At 38.2% G+C, this 21,689-nt stretch overlaps 1 protein-coding gene across 1 annotated transcript in view; it reads left to right on the top strand.

The window, feature by feature from the left end:
• The window catches only part of ERICH3 (glutamate rich 3), a 99,895-nt gene extending 78,607 nt beyond the window's left edge, over window positions 1–21,288 (top strand). Inside the window, exons 12-15 of the mRNA XM_036352773.1 lie at window positions 1,548–1,991; window positions 12,410–12,535; window positions 16,113–18,430; window positions 19,131–21,288. Coding sequence (XP_036208666.1) covers window positions 1,548–1,991; window positions 12,410–12,535; window positions 16,113–18,412 — 2,870 coding nt within the window. The 3' untranslated portion in view covers window positions 18,413–18,430; window positions 19,131–21,288. The remainder of the gene's footprint in view (window positions 1–1,547; window positions 1,992–12,409; window positions 12,536–16,112; window positions 18,431–19,130) is intronic.
• The last annotated feature ends 401 nt before the right edge of the window (window positions 21,289–21,689 follow it).

Raw genomic sequence — 21,689 nt, 5'->3', positions numbered from 1 at the left:
TTTTTATTGAAAACAAAACAAATGTGAGATGCTTGAGAGGGGGCGGGGGTGGTCATCATCTCTAAAGTTTTTGAACTAATAGGAAAAACATCATATCCTGATTTCATAAAGTGGAGATAAAGAATAAGAAGCTAAAGTATGTGATTCCTTTGACAAACTGTGGTCATCTGGTACCTGTCAAGGTGGTTGGGAGATAAGAATAAATGGAATTGTACTTAAGGGGTTCTGTTGCTTAAAGGCTTTCCAGAGTTTGTTATTTACTGCTGTGCAGTGTCTCTCGAATCTTTGTGGAAACTCTGATATGTCTCTGAGACTATACTTAAAATGCTAAGACCTGTCATGGAAGCTGTTGGGGCTGGCGGGACTGAGGGAAAAGAATAAGAGTGAAGACAGGCAATTCTTCCCTTAAACTCTGCATCAACTGCTACAGCCATCTGTGTAGCTGCCAAGCAAAAGTAGAAGAAACAGAAAAAAGAGTAAGGAGCACACAGAAAAGAGAAAATAAGAAAGCTAGGCAACCTGCAAGTGTTAGATACTACATTTGAAAATATATTCTATTAAAACAATTATAAATATATATATTGGTTAAAAATTAAACAAGTTTGTATTCCTCTGGTCCTCAGCAGCATATGCCGTGACTTGGAGGTTAGGCTGTTCATCATCCTGACTAAGATTCAGTGTGTGTGTCACTTTCCTGAAGATTTTTTAAAAGTTTTTTGGGGTAGTAATTACTAAACAAAGGTTTGGCTATGTTAAGTCTTTAGATTGCATAGCTGTAGTAACACCTAAAGGTACTGCCTGGATCTCCTAGAATCTCTTTTAAAGATTCAGTGTGCCTATCCCCAGCCTCTGCACCCTCTGCCCTCTTCAGAGGATAGCCGTGGGCAACTGGAGTTGTTTCATCTTGAGGCAAAGAACCTAGGAGTGCCAAGGAACTTATGCACCCCTGGGGTGAACTAGACCAGAGTATGAAATCCAACTCCTCCTTCAAGGGAGGAAAAATGCTACTATAATTTAGACTTCGGAGGTCCCTGTGAGATAAGACTGTTCAAATGTTTCTTGAAATAGCTCTTTTGATTGACTTTGTCCATTCCCTATCCTGTTCCCCCACACCTGTAAGAGTTTCTCCTGGAACATTCATAACCTTGATACATCACTTATCCATGAATCCTCATCTCAGCATTTGCTTCTGGGGAACCTGAATACATCTTCTTCTACACACACACACACATGCATCATTTCAAAAATTTATTGTTTTTTCTATAACAAAATATACTTACAAAAGTTTTCCAATAAAATGACATTCTAAAAAATACATTAATTTTTAGTTAAATGTGATTTCCTGCTGAAAACTTCTATAGACTCACAGATTACACAGGTGTTTTGTTTTTTTAAATCATGGCAACTATGTAGAGCATATAGGGAAAGGGTATCAAATCTACTAAACTATATTAACTAATTTTAGTAAGATTATTTATTAACATAATTCCCGTAGTTAAATCAATTACTTTATAAAAACAATGACACCCACCATTTTACTTTTGTAGACATAAAAACGCCGTCGTCCTCCTCATGCAGAAGTCACCCCTACTCTAGCTGCAGTGAAGATGAGTCTGTCCTGGAGGACAGGGAAGTGCATGCTGAAGACAGTGCAGACGAAAGTGTCAGAAGTTCATCTTCTCAGGAGTTGAGTGAAAATGATGAGCCAGGGAAATCACACCTTCCCACTGAGGATTCCTTAGAAATTGAAGATCAAAAAATCATAAAAGCAGATGTAGAGATCAAGACTCTGCCAAGAGAGGAAAGCTTGGAGAACGTTCTTGAAGAAGAAACAGAAAATAGAACCCAAGTGATTGCAGAGGGCTTATCTGAGAGGTCCCAGGAACATGTTTCCAAGGAAGAAAAGAAAAATTACAGGAATAAGCTTAGGAAAGGAAGCACTGCTAAGGGGAAGGACAAAAAGGCAGGTCTCTGTAGGGTGGAGAGAGGTGGTAAGTATGGCCATTGAGTTGGCCTGCCATTGTCCCCATGCATGGAAGTTGATTTTGGTCACTGCATTCTGCCAACGCTTGGGAAATACTCTTGTGATAATGCCAGGGGGATTGGATTGTGTCCTATTTCTCTCTCTGTCACATAATCATACATGTATTTTCAGCTTGCTGTTTTCCTTCTATCGCATTTAAAAAATAACTTGATAATTCTTATATAGCCTGTTTCCTATTTTCTGTAAATGTCTTCCTATGGTAATTCTATCTCAAGAATCAAATAAAACCCAGCAGGTGTCTTGAAGACAAGGGTGTGTGTGTGGCATTTTAGAGGTTAATGCCAGCAATGCTATGTGTCTTTAGCTATATACGCATGCATAGACATCCAGAGCTAACATTGATGGGTGCTTACTATGTATCAGTTCTAAGCACTTGCGTATATTATCTCATCTAATCCTCACAACAGCTCAATCACCGTAAGTTAGGTCCCATTATCATCTTTTTTTTTTTTTTTTTTTTTTTTTTTTTTACAGATGACAAAATCATAGCTAGAGGAGGTAAATTTGTAAGGCTATAAGGCAAATAAACATTCCTAGGATTTGAATTTAAGCAGAGCTGTTCCAGTTTCAAAAAATGCCCTATTGTATCTTCAATAAACATGTTTAGATTTAGATAAAAAATACAAACATTTCATAGAAACCTCCAAACTTCACCTTGAGTTCTTCTCTGAAGCTTAGTAACTTTATGGCTCAGGGGGTTCCTGGGTGTGTAAGACAGTTCCATTTGACAGGGAAGAGGGGGAATATCGCAGAACAATCAGGTTCCAGTACCTTAGACACATGAAAGGTCTGCTACTTTTCTCAACTTTAGGAAGACAGTGAAAAAAAACTGAGTTATGTCCTGTGAACAGTCCGATACTGCCTGCCAGACATTTAGCTCTCCTGTAGCAAGCACCCTGTGCCCTGTAACTCGCATCTCGATCGATCCTTTCCCTGTGCTCTCGCTCATCTCTCTCCTTAGCCAACCTGGTGGGCATTCTACTTGATTCCAAGATAGAATTTGTCTTCACATTTAAATATTACTAAAAATCCATCTTTGTCTTAAAAGTTATAAACACTTTTCATGTCCATATTTCTTTTAGAACCTTAAAAGCTGTTACCAAATCATGGGGGCCTACATCTAGGAATTGATGAGGTCATTGTTCACTTCAACCGTTATTATTGACCTGCTATTATGTACAGGGCACCATCGTCAATAAGACATGTGTAAGAGAGGATTCCCCCCATAAAATGTTGAAAGGAAGGCTTGGCACACCAGTAACTGGACAAAGCTCAGTAGCCATATGTAAAACCAGAGAAGGTACAAATGCTATGGGATTTCAAAGGGAGAGAAGTCCCATTTGGTTAAAGACACCAAAGGTTTTGTGAAGGATCTGTTGAGGAAACCTTTAAAGGTTAAATATGATTTTGAAGGTGAAATAGAGGAGGATAAAAGCATCCAAGACAGTGGGATACAGCAGAAGATAGAACCTTCAAAGAAGTTAAAAATAAACTCCAGAATGAACAGTGTACAACCTTCAGCCATGAGCCAAATCTTGCCTAGTGCCTTTCCTTCTGTATTGCCTTTGAGCTCATTTTATTTTTTAATGGTTGGGGGAAAATTCAAAAGAAGAAAAATACGTTGTAATGTGAAAATTATATTAAATTCAAATGTCAGTGTTACAAATACTGTAAGTTTTATTGGAAAAGAGCCATGCTCACTCAGTTACATATTCCCCATGGCAGCTTTTGCACTACCAGGGCAAAGTGAAGTGGTTGCAACAGAGACCTTATGGCCCACAAAGCCCTAAGAATGCACTCTCTGAACCTTTACAGTAAAGGTTTGCCAACCTCTGCCCTAGGATTATAACACAAGTATCTCCAACATTGTCAAGAGGATTTTGCCATAGATGAGCTAGAATTCTTATTAAAATACTAGAGACCGGGTGCATGAAATTAATGCAAGGGGCTTGGCCCTCGCAGCCCTGGCTTTGTCTGGAAGGTCGTTCAGCTGTCCGGTCTAATTAGCATATTATGCTTTTATTATTATAGATATATAAAACTTTTATAAAATAATTCAAATCTTTGATCTTGGATTTCATTGTTCAATTCAGGTATATATAATATAGAATCAAGAAAATGTGTACAATTTGGCAAGCTGCTGGTCAAAAAAGGTAGAGATATTAAAATTCAGTAGTAACATTGACATTATTATTTTTATTTCCACTTCAGTTAACTAGATTGTTTACCTGGATTGATAAAAGTAAACTTTTTTTTTTGTAAAGTAAGATGCACACATATAGGCTGTATTTTGCCAATGGATAGAATAGCAGAAACACTGATAGGATTATGTCACGTGGAAGAGGATGGGTTTTCTTTTTTCCTGGATTTGTGAAGTGTACGTGTGTACACTTATTATTTTCCTCAAATATGATGGGAACTCTGTTCTTGATAACATCTATAATTTGAAACATTTTATTATCTTTTTATTAAGGTTTAGACTAGATTGAAAGTTTTGTGACAATCTTTCTTAAGCTCTAATATATGTACTGAGTCCCTTTATCAGTATTCATTTTTCATGAACAGCTTAGAAACATTTAGAAAATAGGGAAAGGTAGTTTTAAAAAAATTACCCATAAACTTAACACACAAAAACTCACTTTTAACATTTGGTCAGGCTTTTTATTTCTAAACTTAGGGTTTACAAAGTTATGTTGTCATCTTACCTAATAATAGACAAATATGGTAATTAACCATACCTCCGCTACGCTTCCCATTGGCTAATCAGCAGGATATACAAATCAACCCAACCAAGATGGCAGCCGGCAGCCACACAGCTGAAGTGAGCAGGAGGTTTGCTTGCTCCAGTGATGGAGGAAGCCAAGGTTCCCTGCCTGTCGTGGCCCAGCTCTGAGCTCCAGTCTAAGCAACAATGTTGCAATTATAGAAGCTAAACACACTCAGAAACCTGCTTTCAGCCAGCAGTGGCCATGGAGCTGGAGACTTGGGTTGCCCTTGGAGATGGAGGAAGCCAAGACCTGGCCCCAAGCTACAAAGTTTCAATTATAGTAGGTAAATAAATCCCAGAAAAAAAAAAATTAAAAAGGAGAGGCTGGGAGCTTCTGTTGCTGGGGAGGCTTGGCCAGGCTGAAAATGGCCCTCAGCCCTTCACCCAGACTGGCCAGGCACCTCAGTGGGGACCCCCACCCTGAAGGGGGTGTGATCAGCTGCAAACAGCCATCAGCCCCTCACCCAGACTGGCCAGGCACCCCAGCGGGACCCCAACCCTGATCTGGGACACCCTTCAGGGCAAACCAGCAGGACCCCACCCATGCACCAGGCCTCTATCCTATATAGTAAAAGGGTAATATGCAAACTGACTCTAACAGCAGAATGACTGGGAATGACTGATCACTATGACACACACTGACCACCAGGGGGCAGACGCTCAATGCAGGAGCTTCCCCCTGGTGGTCAGTGCGCTCCCACAGAAAGTGTCTGCACAGCCACAATCCAGGCTGATGGCTGCCAGTACAGCGGTGGTGGTAGGAACCTCTCCCGCCCCCTCAGCAGCACTAAGGATGTCCAACTGCAGCTTAGGTCTGCTCCCTGCTGGCAAGTGGACATCCCCCAAGGGCTCCCGGGCTGCCAGAGGGATGTCTGATTGCCAGCTTGGGCCCAATTCCCCGGGGAGTCGGCCCAAACCAGCAGGTGGTCATCCCCTGAGGGTTCCCAGACTGTGAGAGGGCACAGGCTGGGCTGAGGGGACCCCCCACCCCATGCACAAATTTTTGTGCACCAGGCCTCTAGTATTTTTATAAAATGTATACTTTTTATTCTAACTTTATATCCTAAGCATTTTTATGTTTTTATGTAATCATATATGTTATTTTTATATACAGATACATTTTGTTTTATAGCTTGATTTTTTCACTTAAACTGTTTCTTGGGTATTTTTCATATCAACACACATCATTGTACTTTATTCTTATTTACTAAACATGTTAATTATTTGTATTGCCTTTTTTTTTTATAACTTTAAAACTTTTCTGAAAAATATTTTACTTTCTGTGCAAGAACTGATATATTTGTTCTATGGCCCACCTTCCACATAGGAATAAAATTTTTTGTGTTATGAAGTCCAAGAGGTAGATATTATAAGGTACAGTGGAAAATCAGTAATAGGTAAAACAAAACAAAGACGATATAAAACATTCAGAGTGATGTAGAAAGATTAATGCTATGAAAATCTAAGAATGAATATATTATAACAGTTGGATTCTAATGTTTTTAAAATATACTAAAAGAAATGATGCAACAAATATGTAAATATTTGAAATAATAAAAGAAAAGAAGTCATAAAAATTCTCAAAGATATTCATAAACATTTCTAAGAAAATTATAGATAAAATCATCCAAGAAGTGATTGCATCATGTGTTATATTGATTTTGATGGCAAATAAAGAGATGATGGCTAGTTGTTCTTTCTTGAGTCTTCAGTTAGATGGCTCAGGGAGAGAGATGGAACCAAAGTTACATGCTTGAAATGAAGATCATTTAGATGACTATGCTGCAAAACACACCTTACATGAATTAGACTAGAAGGTTGGTGCAAATTGAAATGTGTATATTTTACTTAGATTCCTGATTAAACCCTTAGGTTGAAATTCAATGGGGGCTGAGATAATATATAAAAGATTATCTCTCATACTTGTCTGGTGCTGAATTAATCATTTGTAAACTAAACAGAATAAAAACTGTGATTATATTAAACTAGGTCTATAGGCAAAAATATTATATACAATTAATGATTTTTTATAGTATATAAACTAACATAACTTAATCTGAATTGTTTTCACCTAAAATCATAAGTGGCTAAATTAGCAAAGTACTACATTCAATACCTTTTACCTTTAAGATTGAAAATATAAACTGATCTTTTCCTTCTAATTATTTTATAATATGTCTCTATTAGGTTTCACTCAGTGCACCAAAAAATAAGGTAAACTGATATAAAAGATGAGTTGAGTGCAGTGAAATATAAAATGTAAAAGATTATAATTGCTGGCTTCTATGAGAGTGTCTTTGAGAGTCAATTTACTATTATAGGGCATAGTGTTTTTTAGTGTGTTTATTTTTCTCTTATTTTTAGCTTAAACTGCCTCAATGCATTGTGGCACAATCTTTGCAATATGTCTTAATGGTGGAACAATTCAGAAGTATTAATTTGTGAAGTTAATATATGTTATACATTATGAATATAAATAAAATATTAAGAATAAAGCATTGCAGTGTAAAGTATAATGTAAAGTGTATACAGAAATAGGCATTTTATACTTTTGTATGTGAATCAGAAGGCATGGTGCTTGGCCAGGTAATTCAAACCTAAATAAGGTTGTGACTAAAGTGAAATGCAATTTTATTATCATGCAAGCAAGATAGAATAATCCTGATAAGAGGACAAGAAAGTCATGTGTTATCTGTTGCAGTCTAAGGTAAACACACAACGCAATATACAGATGCACTATAGAATCATATAGTTGAAACCTATATAATTTTAGTAACCAAAGTCACCCCAATAAATTTAATAACAAGTACATTTTTAAAAAGAAATTCCTCCACATTTGAAAATACACAAATAAGTACAATTTCTGAGTGAAATGTGAAAGCATGCAGTTGTTTGTTCCAATAGATTTTTTTTGTCAATAAATATTTGTTGGGTGTCTGCTTAATCCACACAGTTCTTTGTGTGAACATAACAAAGTCCATGACTATATTGAAATTTATATTTAGGGGGAGATGTATCTAGCAAGTGAAAATAAATATGTCCTGGGGTATCTAGGCAAAGTGCTAGAGGAAAAATATATCTGGGTGAGGGAAAAGAGTGATGGTTTGAGGAAGGGTTAGTATTTCAAGGATGGGCTCTCCGAGGAGGGGACATTTGAGCAGAGACCTTAATGAAGTGCAGAGGTAAGCCACTCTGTCATCTGAAGAAAGAAGAAAGAGAGGGACCAACAAACTCAAGGACTCTAAGTTGGGGGTACAGTTGCTGAGTGAAGGATCGAAAAGTAGGCCAATGTAATAAGAGAAGAATGGACAGTCCAGGGAGTGGTCAAAGATAAAAGTTGAGGGTGACACTTGCATGCCATGGGGAGGATTTTATTCTGGGACAGGAAACCACTGGAAAAATTTGAATATAGAAATGACATGATCCAAAGTTGTGAAAAGAACACTGTAGCTACTGTGAAGGGTAGACATTAGCTTTCTGCAGCGGCTACCTTTGAACAGCTGTGGTCTTGAGTTTGTAATTAATCCTGGGTGTTTATGGGCCATGTTTCAATGCCAAAGGCAACGCAGGAGCATCTTGACTGTGTAGGTGGATGATGTTAGTCATGCATTTTGTCATGGTGAGTTGTTGGGAAGATAATAGATTGGCTACACAAAGAATGATCAAAGCACAGGGATAGTTTTCAAGGTGACCAGGAACTTGGAACAAACTTGGATATATAATTTTTCTGCTTTTATGGCCTTTTTACATTCTTAAAATTCAGATGAAAAGTCCTTGGTAAAACTTTCTTCTGATATTGAATTACTCAGGATTCTTAGCATGTTCCAAGATGGAATTTGTTTTGTTTCAAAACAAGCAGAGGAAAAGGAATTCATTTAGAAAATTTGCCTACTAATATTGAAAACCATATTCTTGCCACCACTTCTAATTACTAAATTATCAATTACAGATAGAATTGGTGGGAATTGTGACATGTTGCCAAGAGTACAGGGACATAAGGCCATTTATCATTATCAGTAAAATTGCTCATTGATACCTCCTTTTCTGAAGAATGATAGAAATTTATCAAAAGCATTTAAAAACATCATTCTCTTTGGCCCAAGAATTGCAACTTTAGGAATTTATCCTAAGGGAATAGTAATAAATAAATAAATAAAAGATTTTAAGTGGTATTTAATATAGCTTTATAATCATGTACACACAAAAGAAAATAACTCAATATCAAATAGGCAATTTGTTAACCAAATTTTAGTAAGCATTAGAAAATTTTATGCAATTATTGAAGAAATGTTTTATTTAATGGTATGTAAATGGTCACAATATATTGCTACATGAATAAAATGGGACGCAAAATGCTATCTCTATTGAGTAAGGTAAAAAATACTCAAAAATCCATAAAAATGTTAGCTAATAGTTCTTCCTGAGTTAGGGCAATTTTTATTTTCTTCTTTGTACTTTTTATCTTTTTAAGCTTTAGATAATAAATATGTACTACTACTACTTTTATATTTAGGGAAAATACAGTATATATTATTTTAAAATATACTCTTTTATAATAAAAAAGCTAACATTGTAACATAAGAATATGTTAGTGTTTTAAAAACATCTTAAAATATCCATATTATTTGAGTGGACAAAATGGCTTTTCTAAGAAATTCGCTATATGACCCTCTTCCATTTTGCTACAAAAGCTATGAGATCTGACAATGACCTTTGCTTTTCATGGTCATCTTTATGGAGAGGTAAAAGAGAGAAACCTTGAGGGATGAAGGGCTAACTAGAGAGAACAAAGTGATTGCTGGTTTGGGAGTCTCAGCGTGCAGTCCTCCCTTATGACAGGCCAAAAATGGTTAAGGTTGGACACTGGCCAAATTCTCGCTTTTAAGGTTCAGTTTCACAAGAACTGGAAAAAAAAATGACCAAGTGAGGCATTTTCTGGTCTCACACCTAATAAGTCCTTGATGCTCAGGCTAGGGTCTCATTCTTGCTGAATCAGAAGCAGGCAACAAACAGCCAACTGTACAGGTTTTCATCTGTTTCCAAAGCGTAACCCTCCAAGGGCAAGCCAGCAGACATGGGCAAGTGGTGGTTACAGTCCTGAAACAGAGGAACTTCATGCTACACTGTCAATCCTGAGTGAGTTGTAATGTTCAGATTTTGCTAGTGCTGTTTGGCTTCTTAGAATAGTTTTTTGGTTCAATAGCTGCTAATTATTTACTTTCATTATTGCTTATTATTAGTGTAAACTTATTTCTTAAAAAATTTTATTGAGGTATAATTGACATAATACATTATATTAATTTTAGGTATCCAACATAATGATTTGATATTTGTGTAATAAACCATATTTTTTTACAGCTTATGGACTACTTGGAAATAAACCTTAGATGTCTTGTTGGCCCTGATGAAACAAAGCTCTGAGTAATTGCTACAAAATCAGGCTTCCTCCCTTTGTCCTCTTCTACCATCCTCGGGATTTCTAATGCTCAGTCAGCCAAGTAGATCTATATGCAAAGACCTAAAACACTGCTTATTTAAGCACTCTAGTTATGCAGTGTTAACATTATTGGAATGAGGAAGATGATATTTAACTTATATGTACTATGTTTCTAAAGTTACTAAAATAAAGGTTGACTTGATAACAAACCCAAGTATAACCTAATTTTCATAAGTTGATGTCATCTCTAAATTATTAAAAAACATTTTTATTTGGCATACTGTATGAATGAGGAAAATCGATGTTCAAAAAAACTTTTAAAGGGAATACATTTGAACTATATGATGCACCTCTTCTCATTTCCATTCTTGTTCCTTTAAGATTAATGCAGTTAAGTTATTCCATTGCCTCCTGCCCCAAAGCTAATAAGACAGACATTACACTCTGTTTCCAAACACAGAGGGATCAGTAAGCAACTAACTTAGAATTCACCCTAAACCAAGCAAGAGACCACATTCTAGTTATGTTTTCCTCAAAGTCCCTCAACTGAATCAGAATATCTGAGAGGCAAGAAAGTATGAAAGAAGGGAGGAAGGAAGGAAGGAAGGAAGGAAGGAAGGAAGGAAGGAAGGAAGGAAGGAAGGAAGGGAGGAAGGAAAGAAGGGGAAGGGAAGGAGAGGGGAAGAAAGGCAAGGGTATTTTGGAGAGATCATGTTCTGATCTAGGAGGGAGGGATGGAGTGTTATTTGAATGAGCTTTGTTAACCATAAAGTAGTATAATGTTAGATGTCAGGGAATTAAGGACATGGGTCATCAAATGATAGGCAAAGGATGGAGACAGGGACATGTCAGAAACTAAAGACTTAGTTGATATTACAGTGTTGTCTAGAATCATACCATGTTGGGTGATGCTACATATAATACCCATGCTCTTCATCATCATGATCATAACTATTGTTTATTAAGGGCTTAAGCACTTGCTAATAGTGAAAGATAAGAATGCTCCATATATATTTTTCTTAATGGGGGGATGGTGGAGTAGATTTATAGTTGTTTGTGTGGAAAATAATGCAATCCTATATAATAAAGAGATAATATGCAAATTGACCATCAATCCAACACACAAGATGGCCGCCCCCATGTGGCCACAAGATGGCCAGCAGGGGAGCAGTTAGGCGTTGATCAGGCTGGCAGGGGAGTGGTTAGGGGGTGATCAGGCTGGCAGGCAGAAGCAGTTAGGGGCAATCAGGCAGGCGAGTGGTTGGGAGCCAGCAGTCCCAGATTGGAGAGGGTGCAGGCTGGGCTGAGGGACACACACACACACACACACACACACACACACACACACACACACCCTAGCACGAATTTCGTGCACTGGGCCTCTAGTAATCAATAAATAACAATACAAGAATAAACTGTTTCATGTACTCACAACTGTAAACCTACTTTTGCCAACCCCTGTATTTAATCCTCCCAATAATCTTGAGTAGATATACCTCTCTTTGACAGATGGGTAAACTGAGGTTTAGGCTTAGGCTAAAAACTTGCCCATGGTGACACAGTTAGTATGGAGTAGGGGACTTGAATTTCGGTCTTTGTGTTCCTGAGATTCTGTGCTAGTAATCACCTGCAGATAAAAAGAATTTCTATAACAGCTTTTAATGTCAAATTTATAGGAATCATGCAATAGCCTTTTTGCTCTGTCCACATCATGGAATGAGTGTTGAGGTCAAGTCACTAAAATATACTAATGGATAAAATAGTATAGTCAGCTCTGGTAGTTTTAACAATTTAAAATAGCAGTGGTGATTGGTGTTATAAAAGCCATAACACACCTTTCTGGAAAGTAAAAGGCAAACAAATTCCTTTTCCAGTCATTCTATTGCATGTGCATTTGGCAAATCTGTCACTGCTTCTGGCTGTTGTCATTTTTTTTAATGCAAGCATTTCTTTGCATGGGTATCTCTACTTCATAATCTATTATCTTTTCTTTTTAAAATCATAATTGGAAACTTTAATTAATAGATTTAAAAAATAAGGTCACATATTCATGTGAATGCTTGAAAATTAACCCCATTTGCTGAAATGATGTGAAATAGTTCAGCAATGTTCCCATCTCCTGTTTTTATACCTCTTGATATTTCATATAATCTGCAATCAGTTGGACAGATATTAGGCGGAGCTATGGAACCTGGCTGCCACTACCCCTGTGATGCTCAGTCTGGTGTTAACAGCACAGATGAGGAGGAGAAGCTCTTGACCAAGCTGGAGATTGACACAGGTGCAGGTAAGGGCACATCATTACCTAAAAAAAACAACCTTCAGAAATCCTTTGCCAAAGTCAGCCCCATTTCCATCTTCCATCTTTTTATCCTTGTTCCTTCTTCTTCCAGGTCTATTTTCTTTTCAAATGATGAATGTGATGGCAAGAGGGGCTGAGAGGCCTAAGGGGAGTTTTCAAGCTGATAACAGATGTAGATGTTAATTTTTGAATACATTGGTACCTAAAATTTAAAAAAAAAGAATTTTGGATTATAAAAAACATTGATAGAGATTTTCAGATCCAGTCTTCTTTTTATAAACTCCAGTTAGTTGACAGAATAGGAGGGTTGAAGACATGGATAGCCAAGGCACACTTCAGAATAACTTATTTGAACTCTCTATATTTTAAAAATTAGGAAATAATTTATTGCCATCAGCATATGACTTGGCTCTTGATGCTGAGCATTCAATTAGAGTGACCCAATTAGGGTGACCCAACAGACATGACTCATGCATATCTGCTCAAACATCCTCTGTCCTTGAAATCAGGATTCCCATTTGTTAGTGGGTGACTTTTTCAAAAATACCCTGATTTGAACATATGTTTATGGGGGGGGTATTCTTTTTATTCATTATGTGGTCACATTACCCCCACCTGAAACTTTTAATGGTAGTCATCAAGCACTGGGAGATATTTGAGATTTTACCCTATTTTTAAGCAAACAAGTTAGCCAGCCATAGTTTCATGAATGCTAGCAGAAGACCCAAGACTTCTGGGTCAGAGAAAAAAAACAAAACTTTATTATTCACACACAAAAAAAATAGCAGTAGCTAGAATATTTGCACTTATGCTGGTTTCCTGAGCTCCCACCCGTGGTCGGCAAACTGTGGCTCATGAGCCACATGCGGCTCTTTGGCCCCTTGAGTATGGCTCTTCCTAAGCCTTAGTTGTACCCTAATTTAATTAAGTTAATAACAATGTACTTACCTATATAGTTTAAGTTTAAAAAATTTGGCTCTCAAAAGAAATTTCAACCGTTGTACTGTTGATACTTGGCTCTGTTGACTAATGAGTTTGCTGACCACTGCCCTAGGCAATGTGAAGAGGGCCAGGTGACATTTGAACTTGCAGTGGGCTGAGTTGTATAACAAGGACCCTGTTCTTGGAGAATCCAAATCTTTTGTACTGGGCATTAAACCCAAGGAGTTCCCCAAACATTCTACAATGCTGGCACAGTAGTGGTTAGATCAAATCCGGTTAAACGAAGAACATATATCATAAACAGTGGGAGGGGAATATGGAAGGAAGATTTTGTAGGGCTTTCTGTGTGCCAGGCACTGTGCTAATCATCTTATGATTTACTGTCATAAGAATTCTGTGAAATTGTTTTCTATTTCTATGTTATGATTAAAGAATGAAGGCTTAGTGAGGCATTATTTCCCAAGTTCATACAGAGGTGGCATTCTCACCCAGGTCTGTCTGACTCCCAAGTATGTACTCATTCCACTAAAACAAATTACCCTTATTTGTGAATATTGCTTGCTCTCTTATAGTCATTCTTTCAAAAGCCCACAAGGTAACCATCAAAAATTATGTCATATTTTTGTACTGACATTTCTTAGAAGGGCCTCAATTACTCCTTCTCCCTTGCATTGGGAATGTCATGTCTGACTCCCCAACAGTGTGTGTTCATATAATAGCTCAGCTGGATGCCTTTAATACTTTCTCTTTTTAAATGTAGGCATAGTATATTATTATGTGGTGGGTAGGCAATTTTATTTCCTTGTTTTCCTGAATGTTCTTTAAATAATCCATAATTTTAGAGGCCAGTTTAGCAAAACAGAGGACTTCATTTAAATGTCTTTCATAACTGAATTTTAATATATTTCATGTAGGAATTTGAATAACAACAGATATATTATTAAAGAGACTTGTCATGCTTTGTAGTTTCTCACTGTTTTAATTTTGTTTTAAATCAGAAAATAATCTTTAATGAATTAAAATGGACGATATTCTTTCAGGTGAATTGGCTGCATGTTCTCTGAGTGAACATTTGGTTCAACAGTTTCTTCTGGGACTTTCTATATACAAGTTTGTAAATAACCACTATGATATGCCGAGGACAGTCTATAAAAGTCAACACGAACTCTGTTGATAGGCCTGAAATTTCTGTGTTATTACTTTGAAAGAAGACATTAAAAGATACCTTCTGAATGCATTTATTTTAAGGAAAATTTAATGTCAGTTATTATTACCTTACTTCAAAATGGTTTCTAGTAATAGCTCACAAGAGACTGGGAATGCAAGAAAGGACATCCATGTTTTGTATTAGGAGAGGAAATGGGGTGATAAGACTGTCCTGGGTGGGGTATCAGACTACAGAAAATGTGAATAAGGTCAGGGCTTTAGGTGTCTGGTAGATTGTTGGTAATGGGATAAGAGGTGAAATGACTACTCAAAAAGTCAAGCAAATAAGTAAATGAGGAAGATACATTTTCCTATTTATAGATTGACATAATTTGGAGGTTGACACCCTGGTATGATAACTTATTTTATAACATCTAGTCCAGTGTCATATATAAGTGAAAAAATTTAAATTGATAAAAATTATTAAGATAATCATTTTAGAAGCAAGCTCTTAGCTTTCAAGGTATTATTTTATGGTGTGAAAATTAAAATGCTTTAGGTGAATGGCATGACATGCCTTTATTTTGTGTAGATCATTTCAACAGAAATATATGTATTTGTTAAATAAAAAGAAATCCATTTGAAGACTTTTAAGAAACATATTGAATTTGTATTTATTAAAGTATTGATAGCTAGTACACCCAGATTTGCCAGGGAATTATGGATGAGAACTTATGAAATACTTCAAGAAGGTTATTTATTGAAAATTGTTCTAGGCTACAAAGTCTTGTCTTGCTCTGTGATCCTGCTTTGCCAAAGGCAATCAGTTTCTGGACATAGATGGGAGGCACCCTGACCTATGATACAAATTGGTGTTTTTAGTAAAAAGTCTTACTTTGAGCTATAAAGTTATTTGATAATGATATCTAGATATAGTCATTTAAAATGTGAGAGTAAAAGATGGAATAATGATGAGCTCATACTGTATTATGATTATGTTGCTAAATGCCCATGTCAGTATAAAAAAACATGGGCTGGGATGGGCATATTATGGTGCTGTAGAGAACCATGATTTCTAAGAAGAGGAAATACTATTTTTATTGCATAATTTTTGAAGTTCCTAATATTTCAAATGAAAGTAGAAGGGGTGGTGTGTGTGTGTGTGTGTATGAAAGAGAGAGATTTTTTTATTCTAAGACAGAGTTTTTGTTTGTATTCAACATTTCTGATGTTCAATTTTTCTTTAATATAAATGTATCCATTAAATTTGATAGCATTTCTTTTCATCACAAAAAGCCATTTTGATGCATGTTATAGTTGATATCATCATAGGATGGAGAAATGTTTTATATATAATATCAACGGCCCCTTGATATTATATATAATGCCTCTTGTAGTACATAATATTACATATAATATCTCCTCTCTGTGCACTTTGATTGAAGTCACCTTGTTTTCTAACCTTACTTTATAGCACCAAACAGGATTTTAGTGGCAGAAGAAAGCAAAGCCCTCACCTCAAACAAAGAATCCAAGCCAGTTGCATCAGAAATGTACACAGTGGAGAAAGAAGAAGCAGTGGAAGAAGAAGGGGCTCCCCAACACAGGGATGCTGACACACTAGAAGAAAAAGGGGGTGTAACACTGGGGAGTAAAGCAGGGATTAATGAGGTTCCCTTGGGGGAGTGGAAGCCAACAGCACAGCAGCCAGCTCTAGCAGCACTGTTTACTGGGGAAAGGGAGAGCCTTCAGGGCAGAGCAAGCAGGGCAGAGGCAGAAGGGGCTAGAGAGCTGGATGAAGAGGGGTTAAAGCCAATGGGAGAAGAAGCAGCAAGAGCCTCAGGAAGTCTGAATGAAGAAGAGGCTCCTGAACAGCAGGCCTTGATGCAGACAGTGCTGGAGACAGAGAAGGCAGCTTCTGAAGAGGAGCAGAGTTTGGAGAAGGCAGTGTTTGCCAGCGAGGCTGCAGCTCAGAACTCAGAGTGTGTTCAGGAGGTAGCAGCCCCGAGAGAGGCTGTGACGCCGGAGAAGGGAGAGGCCGAGAGAGGGGTGGCTGTGAGTGAGGCAGGCTCTGAAAAGCCAGACCTGGAGGACAGTGAAGAGAAAGCATCCATAGATCTAGGGGACATGGCACCTGAGGGTGACACTGCATTCGAGAGAGCAGATGGTTCAGAAGGGGCAGTATTTGGGGGCGAGGAACCAGCCAAAGCGAGGAAGACGGTGATGAGAACCGAAACACCTTTGAGCTCCTCCACTTCTGAGAAGGCCGAGGCCGCCAGCATGAGGAATTCGGAGGAAAGCCTGGAAGAACTTTGTAAGAAAGCTGAGAAAAAGGAGGATGTTGAGACTGAGGTAGAATCTAATAAGAAAGATGATAGGAAAGAAACATTACCTGAGGAATTAGAAGCAGCAAGACAGAGGAGGAAAGCTGAGAGGCCAAGAACACCTCTGGGGGAAACTGAATCTGAAAGAGAAGAGGTGACAAGGGCAAATGCTCCTCCGGATGAAGATATTTTAGCAGGAGAGCAAACGTTTAAAGGGGAAGAGGGGGGAATGGGGAAGGAAGTAAGACCCGTGGAAGAGACGCCAAGCCCCCTAGATGAAACAGAGTGTGATGTTAAGAATGCAGCACCCATGGAGAGTCCTGAATGGACTGGAGACACAGGCCCGCAAGGGGATGATTCACCGAGAGAGAGGGAGGTGGGCACGCTTGAAGCAGCACCTGGATTTGAAAAGTCACCGGAAAATATAATAGTTGTGAGGAAAGAAGAAGGAGAGGAAAGACTAAGAGAAGCTGGAGACACAGGGTATAAAGGCAGAGCAGAGCTTCTCTGCAGGGAAAACGGGGAGAAGGCGACTCCCTCAGATCAGGATGAGGGGCCAGGCCCTGAGGGAGAGGGTGTGTTAGGAGCCCCTGAAAGTGACCCTGCAGGACATGCCCAGGAGCGTGCAGCCAAAGATCAAGATGGCCTTGCAGGACTGAAAAGGAGGGAAAAGGAAGGGTCTTTACAAAGGGAACAAGGAGTGGGGGCCCAAGAAGATATTTCTGAAGGAGAGTCTATGATGGTAGAAAAGTTAAGTGAGGAAGTGATGGATGAGGACCCAGAGGAAGAGGTGGATCAAGAGTGCTCTCTGGGGACAGGAGTGATGAAGAATGGCCACAAAGAGGGGGTTGGGAGCTTACAAGGAAGAATGGTTGTGGCTAAAGAAGATCTCCAGGAAGGAGGAGTGGCAGGAATGGCTGACAAGAAGAGAGAGGTATTGGCAGATTTGAAGACAGCTGAGGAAAAAACAGAAGCAAATACAGCCTCCTCCCTTTCAGATGTTGCTGATGAGAAAACTTGGCACAAAGTGGATGAGTTACTAGAAAAAACAGAGTCTGCAGAGAAAGTGGCAGCAGAGGAAATAGCGCTGAGCAGGGAGAGGGTGCCAGCAGTGGAGGAAGTGACCGTGATTGGGGCGTCAGAGGCTGAGGTGGGGGCTCTAGGAGAACCTTCAGACCTGGAAGAGAAGGCCCTTCAGCTAGGGCCAGATCAAAAGGGAGGGGAAGCAGGGATGGGGAGCCCTGCTGGGGGGCAGAAGTCAGGCAAGGCTGAAGGTGTCAGACTGGGACTATCCCAACAGGCAGAGTCAGGGCTGAGTAGAGAGGGTCTACAGGCTGTGGAAATACTCCCTGGAAAAGCCAATTGCCCTGGAATCCAAGAGAAGCAAGAGCACAGAGTGCAAAGAGGAAGTGAGAATACAGATGTTTCCCTGAACAGCAAGAAGGCCTAAGAGACTGCATGGCAGGTGGTGAGTTTAGACCTCATCTGTTTGCAAGATTAAGCAGATACCCCACCTTGGGCCCCCTCTCCTTTGGGCTGGCTCATCCCTTATCAGTCCTTGTGTACACATAGCACACAGTTTCAGTTCTGTGCTGCTTAGCACCCAGCCTATCAGGACAGAGCTGGGTAAGATGGAGGTGGGGTCAAAGCGCACACAGGGACCCACTCTATTCCCTTTGCAACTCTAAATCACATCCTTGGCCTTTGCAAGCATAGCTCTCTGAAATTTTGAGTTTCTTATCTCCCCTACGGGGCCCCAAAGGTGCACTACAGAGGAGAAGGTGCCCCAGGGACATACCACAGAAGGAAAGAAAGCAAACTGTTGCAGAATTCATCCCCCTTTTAGTGTTGAAAGGAATGGCTGTGATTATTTGCCCTTAAATGGGCTCCATTCCTTAATTTCTACAGTTTTGTGAAATTTAATATCTATGTATTAAGAGCCATACATATATAAAAGAAATTAAAATATGAAATTTATAATATATGTATATACTAGTATGTAAAATATTAAAGATGGTAACAAAAGGCCAAAATTATTTTTAGCATTTCCTTGTTTGCCTGCTATTTCCTTGATGCCTCCATATCTTTAGTGTCCAGTTTCTACTATCCTGAGTGATTATACTTATAGTTCTACTATCTCTTTTATTGTTTTGTTTTGTTTTTTTTAGGATATTTTAAAGATGTTTTCTGGAAGACTTCAAGAATGGAGAAAGATTCACCCAAGCATCTTGCCAGGACTTTAGATTTTATCTTTATTAAGAAAACTCACTGTGCTTGTCTGAGCTGGTTTCCAGTGTGTCATTCTGGTCAGAAGCTCAGTAAGCACCTTGAGAATACCTGGCAGATCGTAGGACCCTTCTTATGGGCAGTGGTTTCTAATAAAGGACTCTGAGGCTGTCACACATTCAACATAGCTGAGACATCTATATTCAAATCAAATTCATAGTGTTCCAATGCCTGACTTTTACCAAAGATCACCTGAAAGGCCCAGTCCTGACATCTAGGGTTTGTTTAAGTTCTTTTTTATTTATAATCAAATATTACTCCCAGTTTCATACATGAAAGTTTTATTTAAAAACTGTGGCTTGGGGCTTTAATGACTCCGTCTGTGAAAATGAGTTCTAAAGGTCCTTCTATGTATACTCAATACTAAAGATTGCCCGGAACCTGTAAAATGATCCCATGCCATGTATAATCACTTACAAATATTCATTCCTTCTATTTATGCCAGAAGGGTGATATAAAATGGACATATTATTTCAAAATGCCCTTTGTTTTGTGTGTGTGTTTCTGTAGTTTTGCTTCTTGAGGTAGACTGGTAAACGCTTGTGAGATTTTGTCCTTTGGGGCCTTATTTGTGGGGCTACTCAAATTTTAATCATAGTAGTAAATAATTGAGCTGAGTGGAATGAGTAACAATAATTATAGCAGGTAAACCTTGCACATCAGCACATATACCAACATTCTAGACTCTAGACTGTTTGGTTGGTGTCATTCAATAGAAAAGAAAGTTGGATTAAATTAGCGTGCTGCTCACCTTCCCAAGTTCTGTTATTTCAAACCTATGAACTAACCTTGGAGTGCATTGTAAATCAACAATCACAGTCACTCTCTGATTTACTCCCTGATATTGCTAGCAATAGCTGTGTATCCGTGTGCCTACTGGAGATTTTGATTTCCTTGAAGACGTCTTTGTTCATATACCGATAGTCCAAAGGGCACATATGTCTAGCTATCTTTTCTTCTCCACGTGAGGTGAAAGAAAATTTCCTAAAGCAGTGATTTTCCAGCTAGACTACACATTAGACTTTCATGAGACATTTTCCTGAATGCATGAATGATTCAACCCCTGGTTCCACCCCAAAGATTCAGATTTAATTAGTTTTAGATCGGTGTAGGCATCAGTCTTTTTTTTTAAATCCGGTTGATTCAACTATGTAGTTAGAATTGAGAACTGCTGCCCTAAATCATCTTCTAATCCATGCTGGCTGCCTCCAGTGATTCTCAAAATGTGATCAAGATATCAGCATCACTTGGAACTGTCCCAAATACGAATTCCTGTCCTCGTGTTATTCCTATTAAATTAGAAGCTCTGTGGGTGGGGTCTAGCAATGGGTGGTTTTTAACAAGCCTTCTAGGTAACTCTGATGTGCTCTAATGTCTGAAATATGCTGTCGTGGTCAATTGATTGAATTGAGGATTTTGTGTCAGTCAAAAAACGGATTGTAGAAGCATTGTGAACTTTCTCTGTCTATGTCTATCTCTCTGTCGCTTTCTAGTTTTCTTTCTCTAGGAAAGGGTACTCACTATAAAAATGATAAATTCAACTTTAAACTCATTTTTATAATGGCTGAATTACATGTCTATGAAGTTCTTCAGCCCCACCCCCCTATTGAGGATGTGTCACTGATGGCACATCATTGATTTCTGTCCTCTGAGAGAATTTCATCTACATTATATCTGATTTCATTGATGACTGAGCTGCATTACAATGGAACTCTACAGTATTTGTTCCTTGATCTCAACCTCAATGCTACAAAGCACTTTGAATGCATAGCACTTTATGGGAAAGATTGTAAACTTGTTAATTCTATTGAAGAAGGCGCTTGATACAATGTGTTAAATGGAAATTGCATTGGATTATTTTTATAGTTAATACATTTCATTGAAACATTCTGTAACATAATTCTTCAGTCTGCATGTGGGTTTAACTGTGAAATTCAGTATTGTGATAGTTTGACCAAATGGATTCTTTCTCAGCAAATACTATGTTGAAAAAATTATTCGTATGTTCTATTAAACTGATTTTTTCTAATTTCATTATTAAAATCATAAATAAACCATATGTTTACAGATCAGACATGTGAATGGTTCTTTATAAATAAGACTCAATTTTTAAAATTGTCTTTGCCTTTTTCTTACAAAAATTTAACTCCATAGAGCAGAACAGAAAGGCTTAGTTTCATTGGACTGTATTTTTTAGTGTGTGTGTTTATATTGACTGACTGCATTCATACATGTCTTTCACATACATGGGATCATTCAGAGGAAAATTATTGTCAGTATTTCACAGATAAGTAGAAACTCAATAAAGTTAAGTGGGTTGTTTAAAGTCATGGTCAAACTCAGGCCTTCTTCCCTCCAAACTCTGTTTTAACACATACACTACCGTCTAGGAATACGCTAAGATACTATAGGTGAACCTCTACTAGTACACATTTTTATTT

The sequence above is a fragment of the Myotis myotis genome, unplaced genomic scaffold (assembly GCF_014108235.1).
Source record: "Myotis myotis isolate mMyoMyo1 unplaced genomic scaffold, mMyoMyo1.p scaffold_m19_p_2, whole genome shotgun sequence".
Lineage (NCBI taxonomy): Eukaryota > Metazoa > Chordata > Mammalia > Chiroptera > Vespertilionidae > Myotis > Myotis myotis.
Note: the sequence above shows the minus strand (reverse complement) of the source record. Positions and strands in the feature narration are given on the sequence as shown.